At 41.8% G+C, this 25,131-nt stretch overlaps 4 protein-coding genes across 4 annotated transcripts; 1 reads left to right on the top strand and 3 right to left on the bottom strand.

Annotated features, from left to right (window-relative positions):
- Positions 1-392: 392 nt before the first annotated feature.
- LOC134290128 (uncharacterized protein K02A2.6-like) lies at positions 393-1,661 on the bottom strand. Its single transcript, XM_062857166.1, has one exon. It carries the CDS (start codon positions 1,659-1,661, stop codon positions 393-395), a length of 1,269 nt encoding a protein of 422 aa, XP_062713150.1.
- A 76-nt stretch (positions 1,662-1,737) lies between these two features.
- On the bottom strand, positions 1,738-4,439 carry LOC134290127 (uncharacterized). Its single transcript, XM_062857165.1, has 3 exons — positions 4,389-4,439; positions 2,523-4,310; positions 1,738-2,163 (listed from the first exon to the last, which is right to left on the bottom strand). The coding sequence occupies exons 1-3, from the start codon at positions 4,437-4,439 to the stop codon at positions 1,738-1,740; spliced, it is 2,265 nt and encodes a 754-aa protein (XP_062713149.1).
- A 1,216-nt stretch (positions 4,440-5,655) lies between these two features.
- On the top strand, positions 5,656-19,823 carry LOC109421751 (peroxisomal ATPase PEX6). Its single transcript, XM_019696287.3, has 4 exons — positions 5,656-5,787; positions 5,850-7,903; positions 11,299-11,597; positions 11,658-19,823. Exons 2-4 carry the CDS (start codon positions 5,856-5,858, stop codon positions 11,801-11,803), a joined length of 2,493 nt encoding a protein of 830 aa, XP_019551832.3. The 5' UTR covers positions 5,656-5,787; positions 5,850-5,855; the 3' UTR covers positions 11,804-19,823.
- On the bottom strand, positions 19,396-21,216 carry LOC109421752 (thioredoxin-related transmembrane protein 1; the record flags this gene model as incomplete). The annotated part of the gene is given in 2 exon segments (XM_062859712.1): positions 19,396-20,786; positions 20,859-21,216. Coding segments are annotated over 2 exon segments (835 nt in total), but the record flags the coding sequence as incomplete, so codon positions are not given.
- Positions 21,217-25,131: the final 3,915 nt, after the last annotated feature.

The following is a 25,131-nucleotide window of genomic DNA, read 5'->3' as shown; positions in this document are numbered from 1 at the left end:
AAAAGCTTTGAACCTACAACACCACACATTTATGCTTCCTAGCTGGGGTTCAATCTTGGGTTCAATTGGGTTGTTTAGCGAATAAAATATTGCTATTTTCTATAGCCTAATCTAAAGAGCTCATTTTTCTGAATATAACGTGATTTTATTGGATTTTAATACCTTTGTTTTGATGGTTAATTTAACAAAACAGTTTAAATTTTCGTGGATACTGTTGGGATTGAAACACTACACGTGTGGAGTTTATAAGTGTACTTTTATTTATGCTCTTCTTCTTGTTTACATGTTGGTGTCGTTTTCATCTATTAGTTGCAGTGCTGCCAAGTTTAGTGAAACACTATAACATATCTCTCTTTTTCTAATACAAAGAATAACAATGAAAGGAATTCAAACTAACTCAAACAGTAATCTTCAAAACGCTTAGGTAACGACACACTTCTACGAGGTTGGCGGTGATGTTCGTCAAGGGGTTCTGCAACCTCAACTGGCTCACCGGAAACCGATCTCGAAACGTCCAAAGGTTCAGCTGCAGTAGGTGGGTGGTATGCCTTGAGATGTGATGTATTTCGCTTGAACCGCTGTCCGCTCTGGGTCTCCACTGTTGCCATACTTCCCATTTTCTCGACCACAGTTGCAGGAACTGGCAAGAACGTTGGTGTTAGTTTGTTTGCCGGCTGCATGTTCTTCATGAGGACTTCATCCTCCACATTGATGGTTGTTTCCTTCGCTCCTACTTTCTTGTCACGATATTCCTTTGCACGGTACTTGACAGTGGCATCCCTATCTCGCATTTCATCGTCGAACGTGGCTTCATCTTGCACATGGGGAAATAAGTCTCTGAATCGACGCCCAAACATCAATGTTGCAGGTGAGATTCCTGTGACGCTATGTGGCGTCACTGAGTACAAGTAAAGGTACTCCTGGAGCGCTTCTTCCAAATTCGTACCCCGTTGCTGACTTATTTTAAGAACTTTCAGCAACGAGCGGTTCTGCCTCTCGACCTCACCATTAGCACATGGCCAGTATGGCGTGGTGTGAGTAAGCTTGATTCCATAATCAACGCAGTAGTCTTTGAGCTCTTGACTTGAGAAATTTTTAGCGTTGTCAGTTGTTAGCACGAAAGGCAAGCCCATTTTTGTGAAAATCTGCCGCAGTACACGAATGACATCTGCAGACAGAGTGCGGTTCATAAACTCAGCAACCACGAACCGGCTGTAAAGATCCACTAGTACGAAAATATACTTGCCATTTGGAAGAGGTCCTAAAAAGTCTGCACTAACATGTACCCAAGGAGCTGACGGTAATTCACGAATTCGTAAGGGCTCCGGCTTGTTTACAGGTCCAACCATCTGACACTCGACACAGCTTCTGCATGCCTCCTCGACATCTGCGTCCAAGCCCGGCCACCACACCGCTGTTCGTAGACGACGCTTCATTTTCTCCTTACCCGGGTGTCCAGAGTGTGACAACCTTACAACTGCTTCACGAAGGTCACCAGGGACGACGATTTTATCTCTTCGCAGCAGAAGGTCTTTCGAAAAGCACAACTCGGATTTGAATGGTGCGTAAGCTTTCAAATCACTCCATTGGTCGTCATTCAGGGCTTTCTTCACCTTTTCGAATTCCGGATCATTCTGCGAACTTCGAATAACCTCGCTCATAGTTATCGCAGACGGTATGTTAACCTCCGCAATCGAATACAACGCATCTTCCGACCGTTTGTCATACGTTTTCGCATCAACCGTTTCGCAGAGACAGCGGGTCCGCAATGTTCACTTCCCCAGGGACGTGTTTTATGGAGTATCGATACGATTGCATTCGGAGCACCCATCTCTCTTGCCGCTTGTTTGGACAGGAGGACTCACTGAAGGTGTGAATCAACGGTTTGTGGTCGATGAAAATCGAAAAATCCAAGCCTCTTAGATACATTTCAAATCGTTCGGTTGCCCAAACAATGGCAAGCGCTTCTTTGTCCAGGGTCGAATATTTTTGTTCCGTTTTAGAGAGACTCTTGCTAGCGTAACTAACTGGTCTCGTTTTGGAGTTGCTGGTTTGTAGCAAAACAGCACCGATCCCATTATCACTTGCGTCGGTAACCAGAGTAGTTTTGTACCGGGGATTGTAGAAAGCCAAGTGATTAGGGTCCGCCATGGCCTGCTTCACCTCGTTGAACGATAATAATTAATTAAATTTTTCGCTTCTCTTGACCAGTGAAATTTGACACCCTTAACTATCATTTTGCGAAGTGGAGCAGTGACGGCCGAAAGATTGGGGATAAACTTCCCCACATAATTCACTAGCCCCAAAAAGCTTCGCATCTCGCTGGCCGTTTGGGAAGATTCATTTATTACGTCCATCGTTTTTCGGGATTTCTAGACCCCCGCTCCCCCCTCTGTCACGCTATTTTCCTATACCTAATACACGTACTGTCACATTTTCTTAGACCCCCCTCCCCCCAAAATGTTGGACGTAATTTTTGAACGTTCCCTTTCAGGACGACGAAAATTTTGAATGGCACTAACCTTTTCGTTCGTAGGAAGAATTCCGTCTTCCGACAGTTGATGTCCCATGAATTTAACCATCGGTTGGCCAAACTCGCACTTCGCCTCGTTGATCGTGAGTCCATTCTCCTTAAGACGATCCAGTACTGCTTTCAAACGTAAGTCGTGCTCCTCCTTAGTCGCTCCATATACCAGCACATCATCAATGAACACTTTTACTCCTTTCAGCCCTTTCAGCACTCTTTCGATGCACCGTTGAAATATCTCCGGTGCGACTTTCATCCCAAACATAAGCCTCTTGTAGCGGTAGTACGCGTCCTGAGTCACGAAGGTAGTGATATCACGTGATTCAGGTGCCAGCTCAATTTGGTGGAATGCCTTTACCAAATCAATTTTGCTGAAGACCTTGCACCCTTCCAGATGAGGCATTATTTCTTCGAATGTGGGCAAAGGGTGCTTTTCTGGAATTATTGCCTTGTTCGCTTTACGCATATCTATGCAAAGCCGAACAGAACGCCCGCCGTCCTTCGGAGTTACTACAAGAGGAGAAGCCCAACTGATGTTCAACGGCGCCGGCTCGATAATGTCTGGTTCGAGTAGGTCCGCAAGTTTTTCGTCCACTAAAGATTTCAACGGAATCGGCAGACGCCTACACGACTGCTGAACTGGCGATACACTTTGATCCAGTTTGATCTGAACTTGCACATTTTTCAATTTTCCTATCGTTGGTTCACCATTGTCAACACTGAACACTTGTCCGCGAATTTCAAGTAGTCCGAGTTCGATAGAGGTTGCTCTGCTTAATAGATTAGCCCCTTTTTCGCTGTCAACAACACAAATCTCGTGGTGCACCGTTTTATCTTGCGTTGCGATGTCCGTTTTTATAACTTTGTGCACTTTCAACTTCCCATCGCCATACACTCGAAGCACTTTTTCTGATTTACATTCCTTGCTCACTACACATCCCTGTTTCTTCAGCCACTTCCACATTCCTCGCGTTATCACATTTACGTGGCCTCCGGAGTCAATAATCCAATCCGTTTTGACGCCTCCGACGAAGCAAGTAGTTTTATCCAGGCCCGAACCGTTCGCATACACCTGCTGCACATCGTCGTCCGACTCCGTTCCTTCGCTGGATGAATCCGAAACGCTGTCATGAGTTTCCCGTACTTGCTGGATCTTCTGCTTCCGTGTCGACGTTTTACCTGGCTTCGTCTTCATCTTGGTCTTACACATCTTCTTGAAGTGACCCATGATTTGGCATTTGTCGCATACTTTTGACCTGGCCGGACATCTCTTGTCGTTTGCGAAATGCCCTACGTTTCCACAGCGAAAGCAAACTTCTTCACGGCCCTGCTTCTTCACCAGGCTCAACTGCGCTTCCTCCACTGATTTCTTCATCTGATCGCGATTTCGTTTCACCGTCTCCAGCACTCGACCTTCTTCCGCAATATCTTGAACCGTCATTAATTTCTTCTTCAAAATCGCCTCTCTTAGTGCGTCGGACACACAGTTGTCAAATACTTGTTCCGTGATCCTCATCTCTAAAGCGGCACCATAATCGCAGAGACGGCCTTGATCCCGAAGCCGGTGAATGAATTTCTCAACCGATTCATTCTCCTGTTGTGTCATCTTCCGGAACACGCACCTTTCGTACGGAATGTTGTTGAGTGGAGCGAAGTGAGCATCAAGCAAACGAATAGCTTCTGTGAAAACATCCGATCCTGGCGGAGGATCTGCATCATGGCCCTCGATATTGTAGAAAATATCCTGCACTTCTGATCCGGCATAGTGCAGCAGATACGAACGCTTGCGGGAGGGAAGAGCTACACAATTCACGTCCAAACATAGCTGAAGGGATCTTTTCTACTTCGTCCATCGACTCGCAATAGATGCCGAGTCCGTCACATCGAAAGGTGCCAAAGTTGTCTTTTCCATTTTCCACTGGTTGAGGTTATGCTACTGTATGCAATCGGCGAAAACGATCCCGACGACTTTCAATCCGGAACAGCCGCGCCCCATTACGTTTATCCGATCTACTCGTATTTAAACCGATACTTATTCCGCATTTAAGCAACTTTTTTTTTCGAATTTAATCGCGAAATCCCATCTTTAGTCGCCAAAAATGTTGGGATTGAAACACTACACGTGCGGAGTTTACAAGTGTACTTTTATTTATGCTCTTCTTCTTGTTTACATGTTGGTGTCGTTTTCATCTATTAGTTGCAGTGCTGCCAAGTTTAGTGAAACACTATAACAGATACAATGACAGTTCAATCGATAAAATGACAGTTCGACCCGAACAAAAATTTTTTCCCATGCAAACATTAAATGCATTTTAAAAATAGTTCCCGGACTCCAAAAATTATTAAATTTTGGATTTAGACTAATTTTTGGGCGGAGAATCTGATTAAGAAATAATCAGGATTCCCCTCAAGAACCCAATTGAATGATATGTGCCTTGACGGAGGCTGGAGCTGATGTCAACTGAATGATCAGAGGCTAGTCAATTGATATTCCGATGGTAAATGGAAAAATGAGTGGTTACCTATCTCAATTTCAGCTTTATTGAGCTTTGCAAAGATTTCGCGACGATCGTGCAAATGTTCAATCTTTGACAGCACAATGTTCACACATTCAACAACAAGGAAACAGTGCATAAACAAACCGATTAGTCGAAACACCACCCCAAAATAACGCTCCGTTACTGGAAAACTGTAGCGGCGACATCAACCAATGTATGCTGAAACCGGTGTGCATATTTTGTGGTGGGACAATTTTGTTTGCCTGTGCGTCGTATTTGGCGCAAGATCGTCAATAAATATCGGTTGATATTTACTGACACTTCGCAGCACTGGTGTAAAAATCTCTAAATTCGTGTTGTACGATCTTTATCAAATTCTGCTCAAGTTGGTACAAATCGCTGATTTTTGGCTCTTTATCACACCCTGGGACAAACCTATATGCCGTATTGGGTAGATTGTCGCAAAAAATGCAGGTTGTGGCATGGTTAAAATTTGATTTTAGTGAAAATGTTTGAAAAATTCAAATGTTTTTCCATTTTTAATACACGTTGCCCGTTGTGCGTATTTTGGCCGATGCGGCAGATCTTTGTTGACGAACACGGCAAAAATGACTTTTCTCGCTGTCAGCCTATCGCGCACAGCTGATGTTTGTTTTTATTCCAATTTTGGAAGTCCAAAGGTCTCGCGCAGTTATGTAGAAAATAGTGTTGTTTTTTGTGCTGAATTTTAATTTTAAAATAACGACGAATTGCATTTAATTGGTACGCGATTGACAGCAAGCTTGGATAAGTGAATAATTGCAGTTGCATAATTTCCATTTCAGACTGCGATGCTGAAGGACACCGACCGGTTGACGCGCCTGTTGCTGTACTGCCTTCGGGTACGGTTTCGACGCTACCCATCGTACTACTTCCCGGTGTTTTGCTTCGTGCAATCGCTGAGGAAATTGAGCCAGGAGATTCGGTTACGGACCGCTACGTTTCGGGTTGTTCCTATTCCGAATTTGCTTTTCGAGCGGTACCAGCAGGATTTGCTGGTGCGATCGGAACATACGCTGTTCGTGAGCAGGACGGTTTTCCATCAGTACGTGGTGGAGCGGGAGATTAACTGGATCAATTTGGTGATACGAGCGAACTGTGACGGTGGAAAGAAGAATGAGGGTGGCGGAGAGCTTGTTTCGATCATATTGAACCGACAGAATGTTTCGGTGCTGTTCCAGATATGCCCACTGGAAGGGGTGCCACCTAATGCGATATTCGTGAAGGAGAACTTGTTTCACGGGTTGGTGGACCGGTATAAGCTAGGGGAGAAAGTGTTCTGTGGAAAGATGCAGCGTGTGTCGGAACAGCAGAATCTACCGCTGGTGGCAACTAAAGCGAACGTATTCCTCTACAACACACCTTATGACTTGTCATCGGACGTGGTCGACTTCATCATGGGTAGATATTTTGAAACGCCGCGCCTCTTGTACAGGAATTCAACATATCAGATTACGCTGAACGAAAAGTTCTTGGGAAATACGTTTTACACGAAGAACTTTGCCACTTTTGCGCACCTGAGATATCTGTACTTCAAATGTTTGAATCTGGAATCGGCGGAGAACAGTTTCGAGCTGCACGGAATTGTTTGTAAGAATCTGACGAATTTGCATCAGACAACGACGTACAACAATTTTGTACCGCCTCAGAGGCTGGATGATTTGGCGTTTGTCCCTGTTTGTCCGTTTGGATTGCGAAAGTATCACGAGGAGTTGTGTTCTTCCCTGAGTGCTTATCTGAAGCAGGAGAACAATTCACTTATTGAAAACCAAATTTATCCGGTTTTCATGCTTCAGGGCGAAAGAGGCATTGGAAAATCTACGATCCTCCGATCCGTAGCTCTAGCGATGGGCATTCAGATATTTCACGGAGACTGCAGCGAAATAATGACCTCGATATCATCGCAAACCGAAACCAAGTTGATATCTGCACTTAACAAATCGAAGATTTGTGAGCCTCTAATTATCGCTTTACACAACTTTGAGATTTTCGGTGTTGATAACGAAGGTCATGAAGACCTGAGAATCTTGACGACCTTCCAGGCAGAATTGCACACTCTCTTCAGCCGCAAATACTCACACCCTGTCGTAGTGGTAGCATTGGCAAACGAAAAAGATTCGTCCAAGCCTAAGCTAACCAGCATGTTCCTCGACGTGATCAAGTTCCTTCCCCCGTCAACAACGGAACGGCATCAGCTGCTAAACTGGATATCTGCAAGAGAGACCTCTCGGATTCCTTCAACTCAACTCGCCAAAATAGCCGAACAAACACAGGGATTTATTTACGGTGATCTCAAACTGCTGTACTCGAAAGCCCTACAAGCATCCTCCAAACACCCAAAGCTCACCCTGTCTCACTTCGAAAAAGCTCTCGAAGAAATGCAGGCATCCTTCTCGGACAGCCTGGGAGCCCCGAAGGTCCCCAAAGTCCTGTGGTCCGAAATAGGCGGCCTGGCCAAGCTAAAAACCGAAATCCAAAACAGCATCGGTCTCCCGCTTCGCCACCAGAAGCTCATGGGCAAGAACCTGCGCCGATCGGGAATCCTCCTGTACGGACCACCCGGCACCGGAAAGACGCTCATCGCCAAGGCCGTCGCTACCGAGTGCAATCTGAGCTTCCTGTCGGTGCAAGGTCCGGAGTTGCTCAACATGTACGTCGGACAGAGCGAGCAGAACGTCCGGGAGGTGTTTTCGCGGGCGCGATCCGCTGCACCGTGTGTGCTGTTCCTGGACGAGCTGGACTCGTTGGCACCGAATCGGGGCGTTTCCGGTGACTCGGGGGGCGTGATGGATCGCGTGGTGTCGCAGATGCTCAGCGAGATGGATGGCATTTCGAAAGGGTAAGTATGGATTCTCTACACTGATTTTTCTTGTTTGCGAAAGGATAGGATTTTTCCAGTAATTCCTCCAAAGATTCCTTCAGAAATTCCTCCGAAGATTCCTCCAGAAATGGCTCCAGGAATTTCTTCGAAGATTCCTACTCCTCCGGAGATTTCTCCAGAAATTCCTCCTGAGATTTCTCCAATAATTATTCCAGAAATTCCTCCGGAAATTCCTGCGAGAACTCCTCCGGGAAAACCTTCCAGAGATTCCTCCAAGAATTCCACCAAAAATTTCTCCAGGAATTCCTCCGGAGATTTCTTCAGAGATTCCTCCCGGAATTCCTCCAGAGATTCTTCCAGGAATTCCTCCAGAGATTCTTCCAGGAATTCCTCCGGAGATTCCTCCAGGAATTCCTTCGGGGATTCCTCCAGGAATTCCTTCGGGGATTCCTCCAGGAATTCCTTCGGGGATTCCTCCAGGAATTCCTTCGGGGATTCCTCCAGGAATTCCTTCGGGGATTCCTCCAGGAATTCCTTCGGGGATTCCTCCAGGAATTCCTTCGGGGATTCCTCCAGGAATTCCTTCGGGGATTCCTCCAGGAATTCCTTCGGGGATTCCTCCAGGAATTCCTTCGGGGATTCCTCCAGGAATTCCTTCGGGGATTCCTCCAGGAATTCCTTCGGGGATTCCTCCAGGAATTCCTTCGGGGATTCCTCCAGGAATTCTTTCGGGGATTCCTCCAGGAATTCTTTCGGGGATTCCTCCAGGAATTCCTTCGGGGATTCCTCCAGGAATTTCTTCGGGGATTCCTCCAGGAATTCCTTCGGGAATTCCTCCAGGATTTTTTTCGGGGATTCCTCCAGAAATTCCTTCGGAGATTCCTCCAGGAATTCCTTCGGGAATTCCTCCAGGAATTTTTTCGGGAATTCCTCCAGGAATTCCTTCGGGAGTTCTTCCAGGAATTCCTCCGGGAGTTCCTCCAGGAATTCCTCCGGGAGTTCCTCCAGGAATTCCTTCGGGAGTTCCTCCAGGAATTCCTTCGGGAGTTCCTCCAGGAATTCCTTCGGGGATTCCTCCAGGAATTCCTTCGGGGATTCCTCCAGGAATTTCTTCGGAGATTCCTCCAGGAATTCCTTCGGAGATTCCTCCAGGAATTCCTTTGGAGATTCCTCCAGGAATTCTTTCGGGGATTCCTTCGGAGATTCCTCCAGGAATTCCTTCGGAGATTCCTCCAGGAATTCCTTCGGAGATTCATCCAGGAATTCCTTCGGAGATTCCTCCAGGAATTCCTTCGGAGATTCCTCCAGGAATTCCTTCGGAGATTCCTCCAGGAATTCCTTCGGAGATTCCTCCAGGAATTCCTTCTGAGATTCCTCCAGGAATTCCTTCGGAGATTCCTCCAGGAATTCCTTCGGAGATTCCTCCAGGAATTCCTTCGGAGATTCCTCCAGGAATTCCTTCGGAGATTCCTCCAGGAATTCCTTCGGAGATTCCTCCAGGAATTCCTTCGGAGATTCCTCCAGGAATTCCTTCGGAGATTCCTCCAGGAATTCCTTCGGAGATTCCTCCAGGAATTCCTTCGGAGATTCCTCCAGGAATTCCTTCGGAGATTCCTCCAGGAATTCCTTCGGAGATTCCTCCAGGAATTCCTTCGGAGATTCCTCCAGGAATTCCTTCGGAGATTCCTCCAGGAATTCCTTCGGAGATTCCTCCAGGAATTCCTTCGGAGATTCCTCCAGGAATTCCTTCGGAGATTCCTCCAGGAATTCCTTCGGAGATTCCTCCAGGAATTCCTTCGGAGATTCCTCCAGGAATTCCTTCGGAGATTCCTCCAGGAATTCCTTCGGAGATTCCTCCAGGAATTCCTTCGGAGATTCCTCCAGGAATTCCTTCGGCGATTCCTCCAGGAATTCCTTCGGCGATTCCTCCAGGAATTCCTTCGGTGATTCCTCCAGGAATTCCTTCGGTGATTCCTCCAGGAATTCCTTCGGAGATTCCTCCAGGAATTCCTTCAGAGATTCCTCCAGAAATTCCTTCGGAGATTCCTCCAGAAATTCCTTCGGAGATTCCTCCAGGAATTCCTTCGGAGATTCCTCCAGGAATTCCTTCGGAGATTCCTCCAGGAATTCCTTCGGAGATTCCTCCAGGAATTCCTTCGGAGATTCCTCCAGGAATTCCTTCGGGAATTCTTCCAGGAATTCCTCCGGGAGTTCCTCCAGGAATTCCTCCGGGAGTTCCTCCAGGAATTCCTTCGGGAGTTCCTCCAGGAATTCCTTCGGGAGTTCCTCCAGGAACTCCTTCGGAGATTCCTCCAGGAATTCCTTCGGAGATTCCTCCAGGAATTCCTTCGGAGATTCCTCCAGGAATTCCTTCGGAGATTCCTCCAGGAATTCCTTCGGAGATTCCTCCAGGAATTCCTTCGGAGATTCCTCCAGGAATTCCTTCGGAGATTCCTCCAGGAATTCCTTCGGAGATTCCTCCAGGAATTCCTTCGGAGATTCCTCCAGGAATTCCTTCGGAGATTCCTCCAGGAATTCCTTCGGAGATTCCTCCAGGAATTCCTTCGGAGATTCCTCCAGGAATTCCTTCGGAGATTCCTCCAGGAATTTCTTCGGAGATTCCTCCAGGAATTCCTTCGGAGATTCCTCCAGGAATTCCTTCGGAGATTCCTCCAGGAATTCCTTCGGAGATTCCTCCAGGAATTCCTTCGGAGATTCCTCCAGGAATTCCTTCGGAGATTCCTCCAGGAATTCCTTCGGAGATTCCTCCCGGAATTCCTTCGGAGATTCCTCCCGGAATTCCTCTGTAAATTTCTCCCGGAATTCTTCCCGAGATTCTTCTATTATTTCCTTCGGGGTTATATCCAGGAATTCCTCAAGAAATTTTTCCGGAAATTACTCCATAAATTCTTCCGCAAATTCCTCCGTAGATTTCTCCCGGAATTCCTCCGGAGATTCCTGCAGTAATTTCTTTGGAGATTCCTCCAGTAATTAATTCGGAGATTTCGAAAGTATTGCGAAAGGATGTCAAGTTATTATTTATCAGGAGATGCCGCTCACGTTTATGATTTTTTTTTCAATCCAGTTCAATACCAAATTGCATGTGTTTTTTAACAATGAAAACATTGAAAGAAGATTTTACAAGAGCCTAAGGAATACTGGAGTCATGTCAGATGCAATCTTCAAAAAAGGAGAAGATACCCTCACCAAAATTCTTGGAGAACTTTTTGAAAGAACTTCAGAATAAATTTCAAGATAGAGTTCTGGTGAGGAGATTTAATAAAATACGCTTCAAATTTTTCATGACGTAGAAAACAAAACTGCTGAAAATACCTGAAGTCTCCCTAGGCCCTATTAAGTTTTCATGTATAGTGAATCTCATCACATTGTTATAATTTCAACTACAATTCCAGCTCCGACCCCAGCCAGCAGATATTCATCCTAGCGGCAACAAACCGGCCGGATTTGATCGATCCGGCTCTGCTGCGGCCCGGCCGGTTCGATAAGCTCCTGTACGTGGGCCCCAGCACCACGGTGGACGACAAGGAAAGTGTCCTGCAAGCGATCACCAGCCGGTTCCACCTGGCCAAGGGCCTGACGCTGCGGAAGATCGCCGAAGGGCTCAAGCAGGACATGACCGGGGCGGATTTGTACTCGATTTGCTCGAACGCGTGGCTGAGCGCCGTGCGGAGGGCGATCAAGGGAGTGAAAGGTAATTGCGGTGGAACATGTTTCAAGGTTGTTTTGATTATTTTTGTGGAATTCATTTAAGACCCTGTCGGAGAGGATGGGCTCAGCCCGGAGGATGTAGTGGTGAACGAAAGTGACTTCAAGACTGCCACCAAAAAGTTCATCCCGTCGATTAGTGCTGCGGATATGGAATACTTCAACAGGTTAAGGACAAACTTTAGTGTGTAGCGTGGCGACTAAGCAGGATTGATGGCATTGCGGAGATTTAGGGTTTTTTTTACAGCCGGGTATGATTGTTGATGGTGTGGATAGAATATATATTTTTTATACAGTTGAAAATGGGTTAACGAGATATGTATCACCTTTCCTGCTAGGATAAGTAGGGCATGGTCATATGTTTCCAATAACCTTAATGAGTTACCCCTTACCTTATCGGTCAGACTAAGGCCTGAGTGTCCTCTGCTGTATGTAGGAGTTGTCTCCATTCTACTAGGTGCTACAACTACAACGGCTGTGCGTCTCCAGCTCGGCACTCTGAGAAGGGGCCGCAAATCGTCCTCCACTTGATCTATCCACCCAGCTCGCTGCGCATCACGTCTTCTTGTACCGGTCGGATGGCTCTCGAGAACATTACTGCAGTTCAGATTACAAACATGTATAAGCGCGGGTTCCACTTGCACTTAAAACAGTCTGTTCAACAAATCCCCGAAGGAATCCCGAAAAGAATTCGTGAGGAAAATCCTAGAGCAACATCTGAAAATCAATGGAAAATCTCAGCAAGAATCTAGAGAAAAACCTCTTGAGAAATCCGCAGAGAACTATATTGGATGAAATATAGAGAGAAATCCGTGAAAGATGGCAATGCATAATCTCTGAAAGATTCCCTGGAGGAAGACCTATTGGAATCACTGAAGAAATCCAGGAACAATCACAAAAAGATTTTCGGGAGGAATCCAGGAATAAAACCCTGGAGAATTTTAGGTAAGACTTCCTGAAGGAATCCCGTGAGGCATCCCTTGAGGATATCTAGAGGAATCATGGCAGGAATCCTAAGAGGAATAACGAGAGGAATAATTGGAGCAATCCCCGACTTATATTGCTGAATTGGGGCATTGAGGAGTCTCAAGATAAATCTCTGCAGGACATCTGGGACGAATCCCTGGAAACATCTCAGGACAACGCTCTAGAGAAATCCCAAAAGGGATCCTTGTAAGAATATCTGGAGAAATCTCAGGAGGGATTCCGAAGAAAACCCAAAGAGAAATATTTGAGTGATTCCATTGAGTAATGTTTGGAGGAATCACTCTAAGAATCCCTGTAGAAATCCCTACAGGAAACTCTGAAAGAATCTCGGAGGGAATCGTTTGAGGAATCCTGGAACGAATCCCGGGTGAAAACCCTGGTAAAATCCCCAGATTAATTCTAGGAAAAAAAAAAGTCTAAGGAAATTCCTAAAAGAATATTAGTATTCATATGTATTGGATGGAATCCTTGGAAGAATCTCGTGAGGTACCCCGGAAGAATCAAAAAGGGAGTTGCAGAAGGAATACCGAGAGGGTTTCCCGGAAGAGTTAAAAAAATACTCTTAAAAACCCTGGAAAATACCACGAGAAATCTATTGAGAATACCTGGAGATTTTTTTTCTTAGATTCCGGAAAAATTCGCGAATCTCGTAATTTCTGGAGAAAACTATGGAGGAAACTCAAAAAGAATCCCTGAAAGAACCCCAAAATGAATTCGGGTGAAATATTGTAGGAAAACCCTTAGAGAAATCCGAGGAGGTTTCTCGAAAGAAATCCATAGAGAAATCCTGGAAGAATTCCATTGAGTAATTTTTTAAAGAATCCCTACTGGAATCTATGAAGAAATCCCGGGAGGAATACCAGGTAGAATAACGGGAGGAGTCCCAGAGGGAAACCCGTGTAATAAAGGGAGTCCACGATGAAATTGGCACACAGAAAATATTGTATAACTCTTGATTGCGTTCGCCAAAATAGCTAATTTTTTGACCATGAATATTATATAATGTGTAGCTAATACCATAAAATTTTCATTAAAATCGGTTGAGTATTGGCGCAGATATTGTCGATATCATAAAATGAGATTTTAGAAAATTTGAGCAACCATTTCAAAAAATTGCTTAAGCTATAACTTTTTTGTTGCCTTATCAAAACGTTTGAAAACTTCACTCGATATTCTTAACATATATATAATATTAATTGGTTATATGTATTTAGTATTTATTGGATATATAATTAAGTGGTAAAAATTAGATCGAAATCTGTTCAGTACTTTTTCTAGTAAATATCCAAAGCTCAAATCGCTTCAAGGTAAATTTTAGGTACTTTTTGACCACTTTTAGTTCCGCGTGCACTATTTTGACGATTTTTTTAAAACTTTGACAGTGTAAAATTGTTGTGTTAAACTGTTTACAGTGAAAATTTCAGCGTTGAGCTAGAAATGCTCATATTTATTTCTAACACATATTATAGAAGAGAACTTTACGCTACGGTTTATATTGTGGACAAATTTCTGACAAAGTTAAGAAGAACCTTGGAGAAGAATACCAGGCAGAATTTATGGCTTTCTAAATGAATTTTTGTATGAATATTTAAGGGTTCATTAGGAAATAATCAATATTTGATAATACTAGCTGTCCCGGCAAACTTTGTCTTGCCGTCTTGTGGTGATTTGACAACTGTTGAGCTCAAAATAGCACCGCACTCTAGATTGGTTTCAATTCGATCGTGCTGATTTCCTTCCCAGGTCATAAAAATCAGCATTTTGTCTGTTTTTTTACATTTTTAGTTCATTTTCCTTACTTTTTTTTACATATAAACACAGCCACCATGAATACAAATCTAACCATGCAAAATTCATCCTGATCGGTTCAGCCGTTCGTGACTTTTGTTGCCTCAAAGGGAAGTCAAACTCATTTTTAAAAATATTTTATGCAATTAAGTATCATAATTTCTATTTTATATAACTCATTTTGGTATCATAATGACCAACTTTTCCAAACTGGTCATAATGCAACTGAAATGAGTTACATAATGGAAAATAGTTGCATAATGTTCATAATGCAATTCATTTGAGTTGCATTATGAACATTATGCAACTCAAATGAGTTGCATTATGAAAAAATCATTGCATAAAATTTTGTATGGAACTCGTTGCAAAACTCGATTTTTTTCAGCACTCTTCGTATTTATCCAACTCGGCAAGCCTCGTTGTATAAATGTACGACTAGGGCAGTTCAGACTTCAAACATGTTAAAAATGCAAAGCTCCCATATGTTCAGTACAATCCTTGGTGCAAAACTAGAGTTTTGTCAAATTTTCAGCCATTTCGGTGGCCATTTAATGGTGACCCAAAAGCAAAATAGGTTTGTATGGGAATTACTATGGAAAGTTTTCAAAAAATGCTCTCCACCCTGTGGAGCATTCACACAAGGATAAATTCATAGTCAATATGAATTCTTCAGATCTCAATGATGAATGTTGCCGAAGACCGCAACTCATTTCGACTCACGAGACAGAAGTTATTAATCAATATTCATCCATGTATGATTAAACAGAAGACCACAGCTCGACCGACACGCTTGACACGCAATCATAGTATGCGTGTTAGCTTCTTGCACACCTTGCAGAACATCGTGTGTGAAGATGCGCATGCGAGTGGAAATTTGTTAAATAGGGTAGGGCGGGGCAAGATGAGCACCCTAAGGATCACGTTGGGGTTATTGCAAGTTAACACATTTTTTTTTAAAGTACCTCTCAATAGTTCTTTTCTATATCATGTTTTCTATCACCCATAAACATGGAAGGGTTCAAAATTCACAATAAGTATGATTTATTTGACTAAACAAAAAAGATGTTTTATGGTCAGTTCGAACATGCTACGGGGCAAGACGAGCACCCCTACGGGGCAAGAAGAGCACTTCATTAAAATCCCAATATTTTAACAATAAATTGGCCATACAGTGATTGATATAGTGAACCTTGTTTATTGCTATAGTATCATGTTCTAAAATTATCAATTTCTTCGATTATTGAAAAAAAAAATACGGTTTTATAATACTTTATACAGAATGACCCGAAAAACAATAAACGATTATTAAGTTGCTTATTTTTAGGAATTTACGCAACCAAATAGTTGCAGAGGTTACGGAAACCTATGTTCGGCACTATTGAGTGGAATCCAATAATTTCAAAATATTTTCTATACTCCCCTCAGGGGTGCTCATCTTGCCCCATTATAGGTAAATAACTAAAATTGAATAAATTTTAATGTTAGTTTTTAGAAAATATTTTCTAATATAAATTAAAATGCTTTGCAGTAAGCTAGTAATGTTGACTGATAACAAGAATTATGGTAAAAATTTGATTCTGACATAAAAACCTTATTTTATTCTGATGATTTCTTATAAGAAAATGCCAAAAATCCATGCTATTGACTAATTTGACGATATTTTTTAATTCGTTCATTATGAATAATATCAGGTTTACAAACAGGATAAACATTAATCTAACGGATTATGAACTTGTTTGGGCAAAATTCATCATAAAAGTAGTAAAACAGAGGGGTGCTCATCTTGCCCCGGGTGGCCATCTTGCCCCGTCCTACCCTATCTTTTTTGTCGATTGTCGAAATGAGATCCGGTCTTCGGCAACATTCATCATTATGATCTGAAGAATTCAATTTGACTTTGACTCTATGACTTTATCCATGTTTGAAAGCTTTACAACGCGGAGAACTTTTTTTGAAAATTCTCCATAGTAATTCCCATACAAACCTATTTTGCTTTTGGGCCACCATTAAATGACCATCGAAATGGCTGAAAATTTGACAGGACTCTAGTTTTGCACCAAGGATTGTAATGAACATATGGGAGCTTTGAATTTTCAACATGTTTGAAATCTGAACTGCCCTAATGTACGACTCATGCTGAAAAAATCAACTTTTTGCAACTCGTTACATAAATAACTATTATGCAATTCAGTATCATAGTTTATATTTTATTTAACTCATTTTGGTATCATAATGGTCAATTTTTCCAAACTGGTTCATTATGCAACTGAAATGAGTTGCATAATGAAAAATGTTTGTATAATGTTCATAATGCAACTCATTTGATTTGAAATTATCTAGGGTATAACTTTTTTCCCAGACGTCGGATCACTTTGCAGTCTTCGACAAAGTTGTTTGGCATATAGTCACCTACAATAATACCAAAGGGTTTATTTATTTAACGCTTACAGCGCCACCTAGCGAAAAAAATCGAAAACTTAAAATTTCTGCATACATTTGGCCAAGTTTTTCCATACAAACTTCAAACGTTTTGAGCGCCCCCTTAGGCTTAATCGATTTTGCTAAAATTTTGAACGTAACTTCTGGGAGTCCAAAACAACTGATTCGAGAGGTAAGACTTGGCATTTTTCGAAATTTTTGTCTTTCATATAAGTGTGGGCCACCTTAATTCCCATCTTTAGAATTCTACTATTTCTTTCAGGTTGAAGCCATTACCTTCACCAGCAAAGTTCAGAAAAGTTTTTTGAAAAAAGTGTTTGATAGTTAAATTTCAATTTTTGGCCCGTGAACTGGTATGGAGTGTTGGCTGTGGCCCGCGGCCGTAAAAGGTTGGACAGGCCTGATGTATACTATCTCCGCTACTGTTCCTCATCGTAATTGGGTTTTTAAATTTTGAAAAATGTATTGATTTTTCGATTTTATACGAAAGAGCACCTTTTTCTGAATCACTATGATTTTTTTCAGATTTTTTAGAACTTTGTTTTTGTACCTAAAACCAATTTCAAAGAGATTTTTTGAAATCACCTTTTGACGGCTGGGCAACTGCTTGACAGCTCAATCCAGTACAAAATGCGACAAGGGGTGATTCGACAAATCGCTCCCATACAAATTTCAAATTGATTTTTAAATAGGTTCCCGGGCACCAAAATTCATGAAAATTTGGATTCCGGCCCAGTTTGGCATGTAGATTCAGAATATGGAATTATCTCAACACCGCTAAAGAAGCCATTTGACGAGATCTTGGTAGGTGCGATTGGTCGTGAACCAAATCGCGGGTTATTGTGGCAGCCCATTACCATGAACCACCTAAATGACGCACTAGCTGATGCCGTTACTTTCCTCCTCAACGGCGCACTGATATGCAGAGTAAGGTCGATGATCTTGCCGATCGCTCCTCGACGACAGCAGGTCTTACTATCAACGTCAACAAGACCAAATGGTTGGATGTAAACACGGTCAACCGCGGTCAACCCTTCCAGCCTTACGGTAGCTGGGCAAGCAGTAGCACGGCGTGTGTATGGGAAAAGTTTATAACAAAAACATGGGCATCGTCAAATTTTTCGCTATTCGAACATAGAGGCTTTCAGCTTTCATTTGCAGGGTCCCTCAAAAAAATCCACCGAGGGATCCCGAACAACTTTTTCAGAATACTGTTTTTCCCCATACAAAATGCACGGTTCCAAATTAATCCCTATTTCTACTTAACAAACATACCCAATTTTTGTATGAAAAAGTTCCCCCGATGGAATATTTCGATGTTGGGCTTGAATGAAAGCTGGTAGCGTTAACTTTCACGTAGCGTAAAAATTAGCGATGCCCATTTTTTTGTAATAAATTTGTTCTACCAGACACACCGTGAGTAGATAATCCCGGGTAGAGGAGAAATACTGACGATCAAAACGTGCTATTGGTTTGATTGATATAAGAGATAAAGATCTGAAAATAATATCTGAAAAATATTCCTGGAGCATCTGAACAATATCAAAATTTGATATTTCAAGATCAAACGAATAGCTCGCTGCTATTGGTTAGATCTTACAAAATCTAAATATGATATGATGATGTTCCAGGGATAAATTTTTGATTTTATTTTCAGATCTTTTAACTCTTACGTCAATCAAACCCATATCACTTTTTGATCTCCATATCAAAATAGCATAGCATAGCATGAATACTTGCACAAATCTTGGATGGAGTTGCAAAGTTGAATTTCCATTGACATTGCTGATGTCGCTACTATCTGCAATGTCATAGATTCACTCAGCTCCACACACCTGGCCAAGTCCTTGCAAGCATTTATAAATCCCTTCATCAACTTAGAAAGAGCCCAGAACTGAAGCATCTTCCAATAGATGAAAGGATGTTGAAAATAGCGAATTTTCAACTTATATGCAGTTATAAAGTAAATATACTGAAGTAGAATTATTTATAAATAAATAAATAATATTGGAAAGATCTCACCAATTGTTGTGGGGTTTTTGTGGTTCAATGCTGATCATCTAATTGTCCTGATTAATGTTCTTCTCTGTAAAGGAAAACACAAAACTCAGCAAAGAACTTTTTGATCTCCATATCAAAATATGCTATTATTGAGCTCTTTTCCTCTACTCGGGATGTTTAATGCTTCCAATATCTTGATAGCCAAATGGCGGCCGATGGTGACACCAAGATCGATATAGGTCCACGAATCAAGAAGGCGAGGGCTGCTTTTGCGAGTTTAAAAAATGTATGGAAAAACAACCAGATCAGTCGACGCAACAAAATCCGATTTTTCAACTTGAACGTAAAATCTGTGCTATTGTACGCCATTGAAACCTGGTGTGTATCAGTGGCGAACATTCAACGACTGCAGGTCTTCATCAATAGATGCCTGTGGCATGGTGACCTCACATTTGGATTTCCAACGTGAAGAAGCTCTATTTTCGATGTCATCAAAAGCCGATAGTGACAGAAACTCTGGATCGGAAGTAGAGGATGACCATTTCTCTTCCAAATCAAACTGCATCTCGTTCTGGCGAAAACGTTCGAAAAAAGTGCTCTTTATTTCCGACTTTGTTTCAACTTAACGTCACAAACACAACCAACTGAACTACTACGAGTTGGTGACTACTTGGTGCTGCTGCTGCTGCCTCTTGTTATAGCCTAGCAATCTTTTCACTTTACACTTGCTTCCTTCCTTCGTTCAATAGATATACTCTTAAAACTAACACTTATGTTAGTAAACTGGTTTGTAGATAGTTTTTTTAATAGATAATAATAGCGATTACTCGTAGTTTTTTTTCTCGCTTTTGATGACTCCTACATTCGACGATCTGAATGTACAACTAAATAGCTGGCTTAGCTAATCTACAACACACGCTCGAAAAATATCTTTATTGTTTTTGTTTAATTTTTAATTAGTATAAGTAAATATCAATGTAGAAAATACGCGATGTAAGCCGACCGACAAAAAATATAAGGAAATAAGCGAAGAGACTTAGAGAATATATTAAATAAGAAGAATTTGAGACGTACAAGTTCTGTTGGAACGAAACAAACGGAATTATCAGTTGGTTAGCGTAGTTATCACGAAAACGAAGTAGAAGATAATAATGTTAATCGCTAATAATGATTTTTGTCCTACGTAAATGCTTACTTTTTTGCTGATGCTGACTTTATGTGTGTAAATTGTGAAACACTTCAAATTCTCAGTAGGATGTCCGTCTGTCTGTGTGTATGTGTGTGTGTGATCTTGTTAAGATGATTGTTGCTGAAACGGCTCATATCCCATGAATGAGGATAACTCAAGAGGTTTTTTTTGCTCCATTTTGTTCATCTAATCTACGGTGCTGCTCTGCTCCCATATTCCTAATTCTTTCTGTTCTATTCTTGGGCGTTAATCGAGAGTACAGGGTGGGGGCTTATTTGGCGGATGTTTTTACGTTCAATCGGCCTTTCGAGATTTGCGCTTCCGAACGTCCGGACTTCCGGCATTGGTGTCCTTCTTTTTGGCTTCCTCTTTGGGACTGGGTGGGGCAACTGGGGCGGCATCTTGCTCTTCTTTCTCCTCTTCCTTTGGTTCGCTTTCTTCCTCGGAGTCCGATCCGGAGTTCTTCTCGCCTTCCGAAGTTTCGTTGGTTTCATCTTCCTCGACCTCATCCTGGACACCGGTTCCGGCCAGCTCGTCTTCATCTTCCAGCTCGTCACCCTTGATCTCTTCGGCGACCTGTTCGTTCTTGAGGTTCTGCTTATGCTCGGAGAAGCTCTTGCGCTGGGCGGACTTCGGAGGGAACATGAAGTCAATCACACATACCAGGATCAATCCGAGAATGGCACCGAGCAAGATGGTTCCGATGGCAAACAGAGCGTACGATCCCCATGCCGGAAGGCCGTATTCCTTCGAAAGCATCGTGTTGACTTCCTGTTGACAAAAAAAAAAACGACAGACGATGGATGTTAGTCGATTCGGTTCGATATCCTAACCGGAACTTACCTTGATGTAGGATTTACTTACTTTCAAAAAGTGCGACAACTTGAAGAACTGCGATACCAGCGACATCTGGATGGAGTCCGGTTTGCTCCAAGCCGACACCGGTTCCAGCTGTTGCCATTTCTTTTCCTCGATGAAAGTCATCAGTGAGTTGAGATCACGTGGTCCCTTGTACTGGCGGAACTCTCCGTTCAGGACGTGGAATATGGTTGGCAGGGCCGTCACGAAGAAACGTCCGCTTAATCCGGGCGAGGTCGTCACATCGACTTTGGCCGTTTTGATGTTCAAGTCGTCGGACCAGGTGGAAAGATCGTCCCAAACGGGGGCGAGGTTCTTGCATGCTGGGCACCAGGGGGCGTAGCTGGAAACAAAATTATCAAATATAATTAGACCTACAAATGTAGACAGAAAAGATTGAAATTTGAAGGCATTATAAGTCATATAAATAAAACTGAGTAAATACTCTTTTTTTTTTAGATCCCTTGAAGATTCACAGAGATTTGCTCAACTGCTTCACATAGATTTATCACGTCAAGATCGAATATCCTGGGGGAGGGTCCTTGTGCATTAGCTAGCTGTTCCCAATGTATTGCATTAGGTGAAGATTAAAAACGCCACCGGTGAGAATACCTAATTTGATTGAACGGGATTAACACAAAAGGCCGAACCACGAAAAGCCGAATCACAAAAGGCCGAAACCATTGTAACTACCGCAAAAGGCCGAATCACGAAAGACCGAACGTAACGAAAAGCCGAATGTAACGAAAGGCCTAATGTAACAAAAGGCCGAATGTTCGCGCAACGCATCTATATGTGCAATCACCCTACCCCCATTGTATCACCATACACCACACAAATGAACAATAAACAGCTTTCGCTCTTCGTACATATGTACAACAGAGATGATTATATTTGCGGTTTAGGGGAAGATGATATAGATCGAAGAGATTAGAATGAAACATCGAAGGAACGCCAAAGTCCCGATAGACTCATCTTAAACATGAGGAGCAAATGGAGCTCATGTAGACGGACTCTCTTGCCAACGATGCCGAGTAAGCCACTGTCGACAATCATCTCTACGACATCTCACGCTGCCTTGACGGGACTAAGATGTTTGCTGCGATGCCCTTGGAAGACACGGCTGGATATCCAACACTCGGTGAGAATTGATAACCAAGAGGCAGAGGGTGCTGGCTGATCGATGGACACTGGAGCTGGAAGGCAGAAGGTACTTGGGGCAGAAGATGCTTTGAGCCAGGAGAAGCTTGATAGCCTCCTTAGTAGCAAACGTAGCTTGGAGCCGGAGCCTGATAGCAGAATTAGCTTGGATCCAGGAGGAGTCTGGTAGCTGGGTTGCAACGGAGCAGCTCGATAGGCAAGAGGAGTACGGTGGTCAGAGTCAGGTAGAACTCGGGACGCGTCGGATCTGAGTGTGTGATGAGGAGGAGTGTTGGATTGTAGATAAATCCTTGGAGTACATCACACAGCTCAGTGGAGTACGAAACTGGTAGGTAAATATAATGGAAATAAATTGTAAGTAAGATTGAACTTAAGGACTGTATCGTTAATTATGAGTACACCTTTGAGGCTCTGTATTAAAAAGACTATGCCTTATTTTGTTAACTGCTTTGTGTCTATGTGTTGCTAACGTTGCACAGTGTTCGAAACCGATGATTTTACGATCAAAATTAAATAACTTTTTTTAGGTTGGTTCTAGAGGTTTGGCGTGTTCTACAAAGTTTTTCTGCATGTTAAAAGGCGTCTTTTGATAAAATGTAATAAATGATTAATCCCCCTAGAAGTAAAATAAAAATTTTATTTTTTCGAAATATTTTTTTAGAGGTTTGACGTCTTCGACAAAGTTGTAGCCCATAATAAGAGAACAAAAATCGTAGAATATGTCAAAGCTCCATCTCTTACGGTTTTCGAGATATGGAGCGTTTTGTGCGAAGTACCCCTAAAACTAGTTTTTTCAGTGTAGCTTCAACAGATAAAATCCTACAGTTTTGTGACCTGCAAACTTGTTCAGGACGCCAAAATACACATTTCTTCCGAAGATGTCAAGTGATTATATCTTAAAACAAAAAAGTTATAGGCAAATTTATCATATTTTAAGGTGTACTTTCACCTTAAGTAACTATTTCCGGCGCAAAATGGCGCAGATGGCTCAGTCGGTAGTTGAAAGATTAGACTTTTTACTACCACTTGGGGGTGGAAACCCTCGTGGGCAATAGTGGGAAAGGTGGTTTAAATACATGACAAAAACTAATTATTTTGCCTGTAATACAAGAAAAATAAATAAAAATTAATAATTTAGAATCCCGCAGTAGTTTTTACTGCATTGCGTAATTTCCAGCAATTTTTTACAACATTTTCTAGCATGATTTATTTATTTATTTATTTACTTAAATTAGCGACACTTTACGCCAAAGGTGCATTCGTGTCGATTTTGAGCATTGTTTTTACCTAACAGAATATTTTATTCATGCTTTTGAATTCATATTGTTTACTATCAGATGATCAGGCAATTTCTGATAAAGTTACTTTAAAATTACCTATTTGAAGTTTTTTTTGGGGCAATATTCAAGTTATGTAGCGCTAGAAATAGGAAGAAGGAAATATTAAACAGTTCAAGATGTGCAACAAAACACAGAGTAGAATTTTTTTCATGTATTTATATTTATATTTGTATTTATGCTTTTTCGGTAATCCACGAGTTTGACTTACACCTGGGAAGCAATTGAAATATATCAGATATAAATCAATAAAATACAGGGTGTGCCGAGAAATAATGCGATGTTTTTTTTATTTCAAATATTATTTTTAATATCTTGACGTTAACCAATTACATGTTTTGACATCCCATCGTCTGCATCATGAGTTGATTGAAGTATTTTTCATATTTTTAACAGTACTTTTCACAAAAATCGAGTTGAAAATATTTTTTTTTATCAAATTGATCATTTGATTTAAAAAGATCTACTTTATTTTCAACAGAAAATCGTCAAAATATGTATTGAAGAATGTAAAATTACATCTACCTTAATGAGAACTGCAAAGGTATTTATCAAAACGCATTTGATATTCTAACCACCGTAGCCATTCAATTGTAGGACTATTGGGTAGAAAGTAGGTAGTCATTCGTTTGGGCATAGATATGTTGTCATAAGTTTGAAGAAATTCAATACTTTTATTTAGAACTAGCTTTAGTTATAACTGTCGGGAACAATATTTTGTCCTTATGTTTTAATTTTTAGTGATAAAAACTCACTGGTTTTTGTAAAAACGTTGTAAAATATTGCTGGAAATTACGCAATGCAGTAAAAATTACTGAGGAATCCTTAATTATTAATTTTTATTTATTTTTCTTGTATTACAGACAAAATAATTAGTTTTTGTCATGTATTTAAACCACCTTTCCCACTATTGCCCACGAGGGTTTCCACCCCCAAGTGGTAGTAAAAAGTCTAATCTTTCAACTACCGACTGAGCCATCTGCGCCATTTTGCGCCGGCAATAGTTACTTAAGGTGAAAGTACACCTTAAAATATGATAAATTTGCCTATAACTTTTTTGTTTTAAGATATAATGACTTGACATCTTCGGAAGAAATGTGTATTTTGACGTCCTGAACAAGTTTGTAGAAGGTCACAAAACTGTAGGATTTTATCTGTTGAAGCTACACTGAAAAAACTAGTTTTAGGGGTACTTCGCACAAAACGCTCCATATCTCGAAAACCGTAAGAGGTGGAGCTTTGACATGTTCTACGATTTTTGTTCTCTTATTATGGGCTACAACTTTGCCGAAGACGTCAAACCTCTAAAAAAATATTTCGAAAAAATAAAATTTTTATTTTACTTCTAGGGGGATTAATCATTTATTACATTTTATCAAAAGACGCCTTTTAACATGCAAAAAAACTTTGTAGAACACGCCAAATCTCTAGAACCAACCTAAAAGAAGTTATTTAATTTTGATCGCAAAATCATCGATTTCGAACACTGTGCGTTGTAAACAAACGATAACCTTCATTAAAAGTTCAAGTTTTTCCTCAGGTGGACCAATGCGAGGGTTTACGGAGGAGAAGCGAAAATCGATTGTGACCAGGCACTGCAAGGAAAAATGATCATCGCTAAGAAAATTAGCAAAAATTGAATGTGTTAGGGTTTTTGTTGTCCAAAATGCTATCAAACGATTCGGTATGCATAACACACTGAAAGACTTACCCGGACGCGGCAAAAAAACAGGTCCAAGTCAAATTTGGACAGCAAAACT

Source organism: Aedes albopictus, chromosome 3, assembly GCF_035046485.1.
Source record: "Aedes albopictus strain Foshan chromosome 3, AalbF5, whole genome shotgun sequence".
In the NCBI taxonomy this organism is placed as follows: Eukaryota; Metazoa; Arthropoda; class Insecta; order Diptera; family Culicidae; genus Aedes; species Aedes albopictus.
The sequence above is the reverse complement of the archived record's forward strand: the minus strand, read 5'-3'. Positions and strand labels throughout refer to the sequence as shown.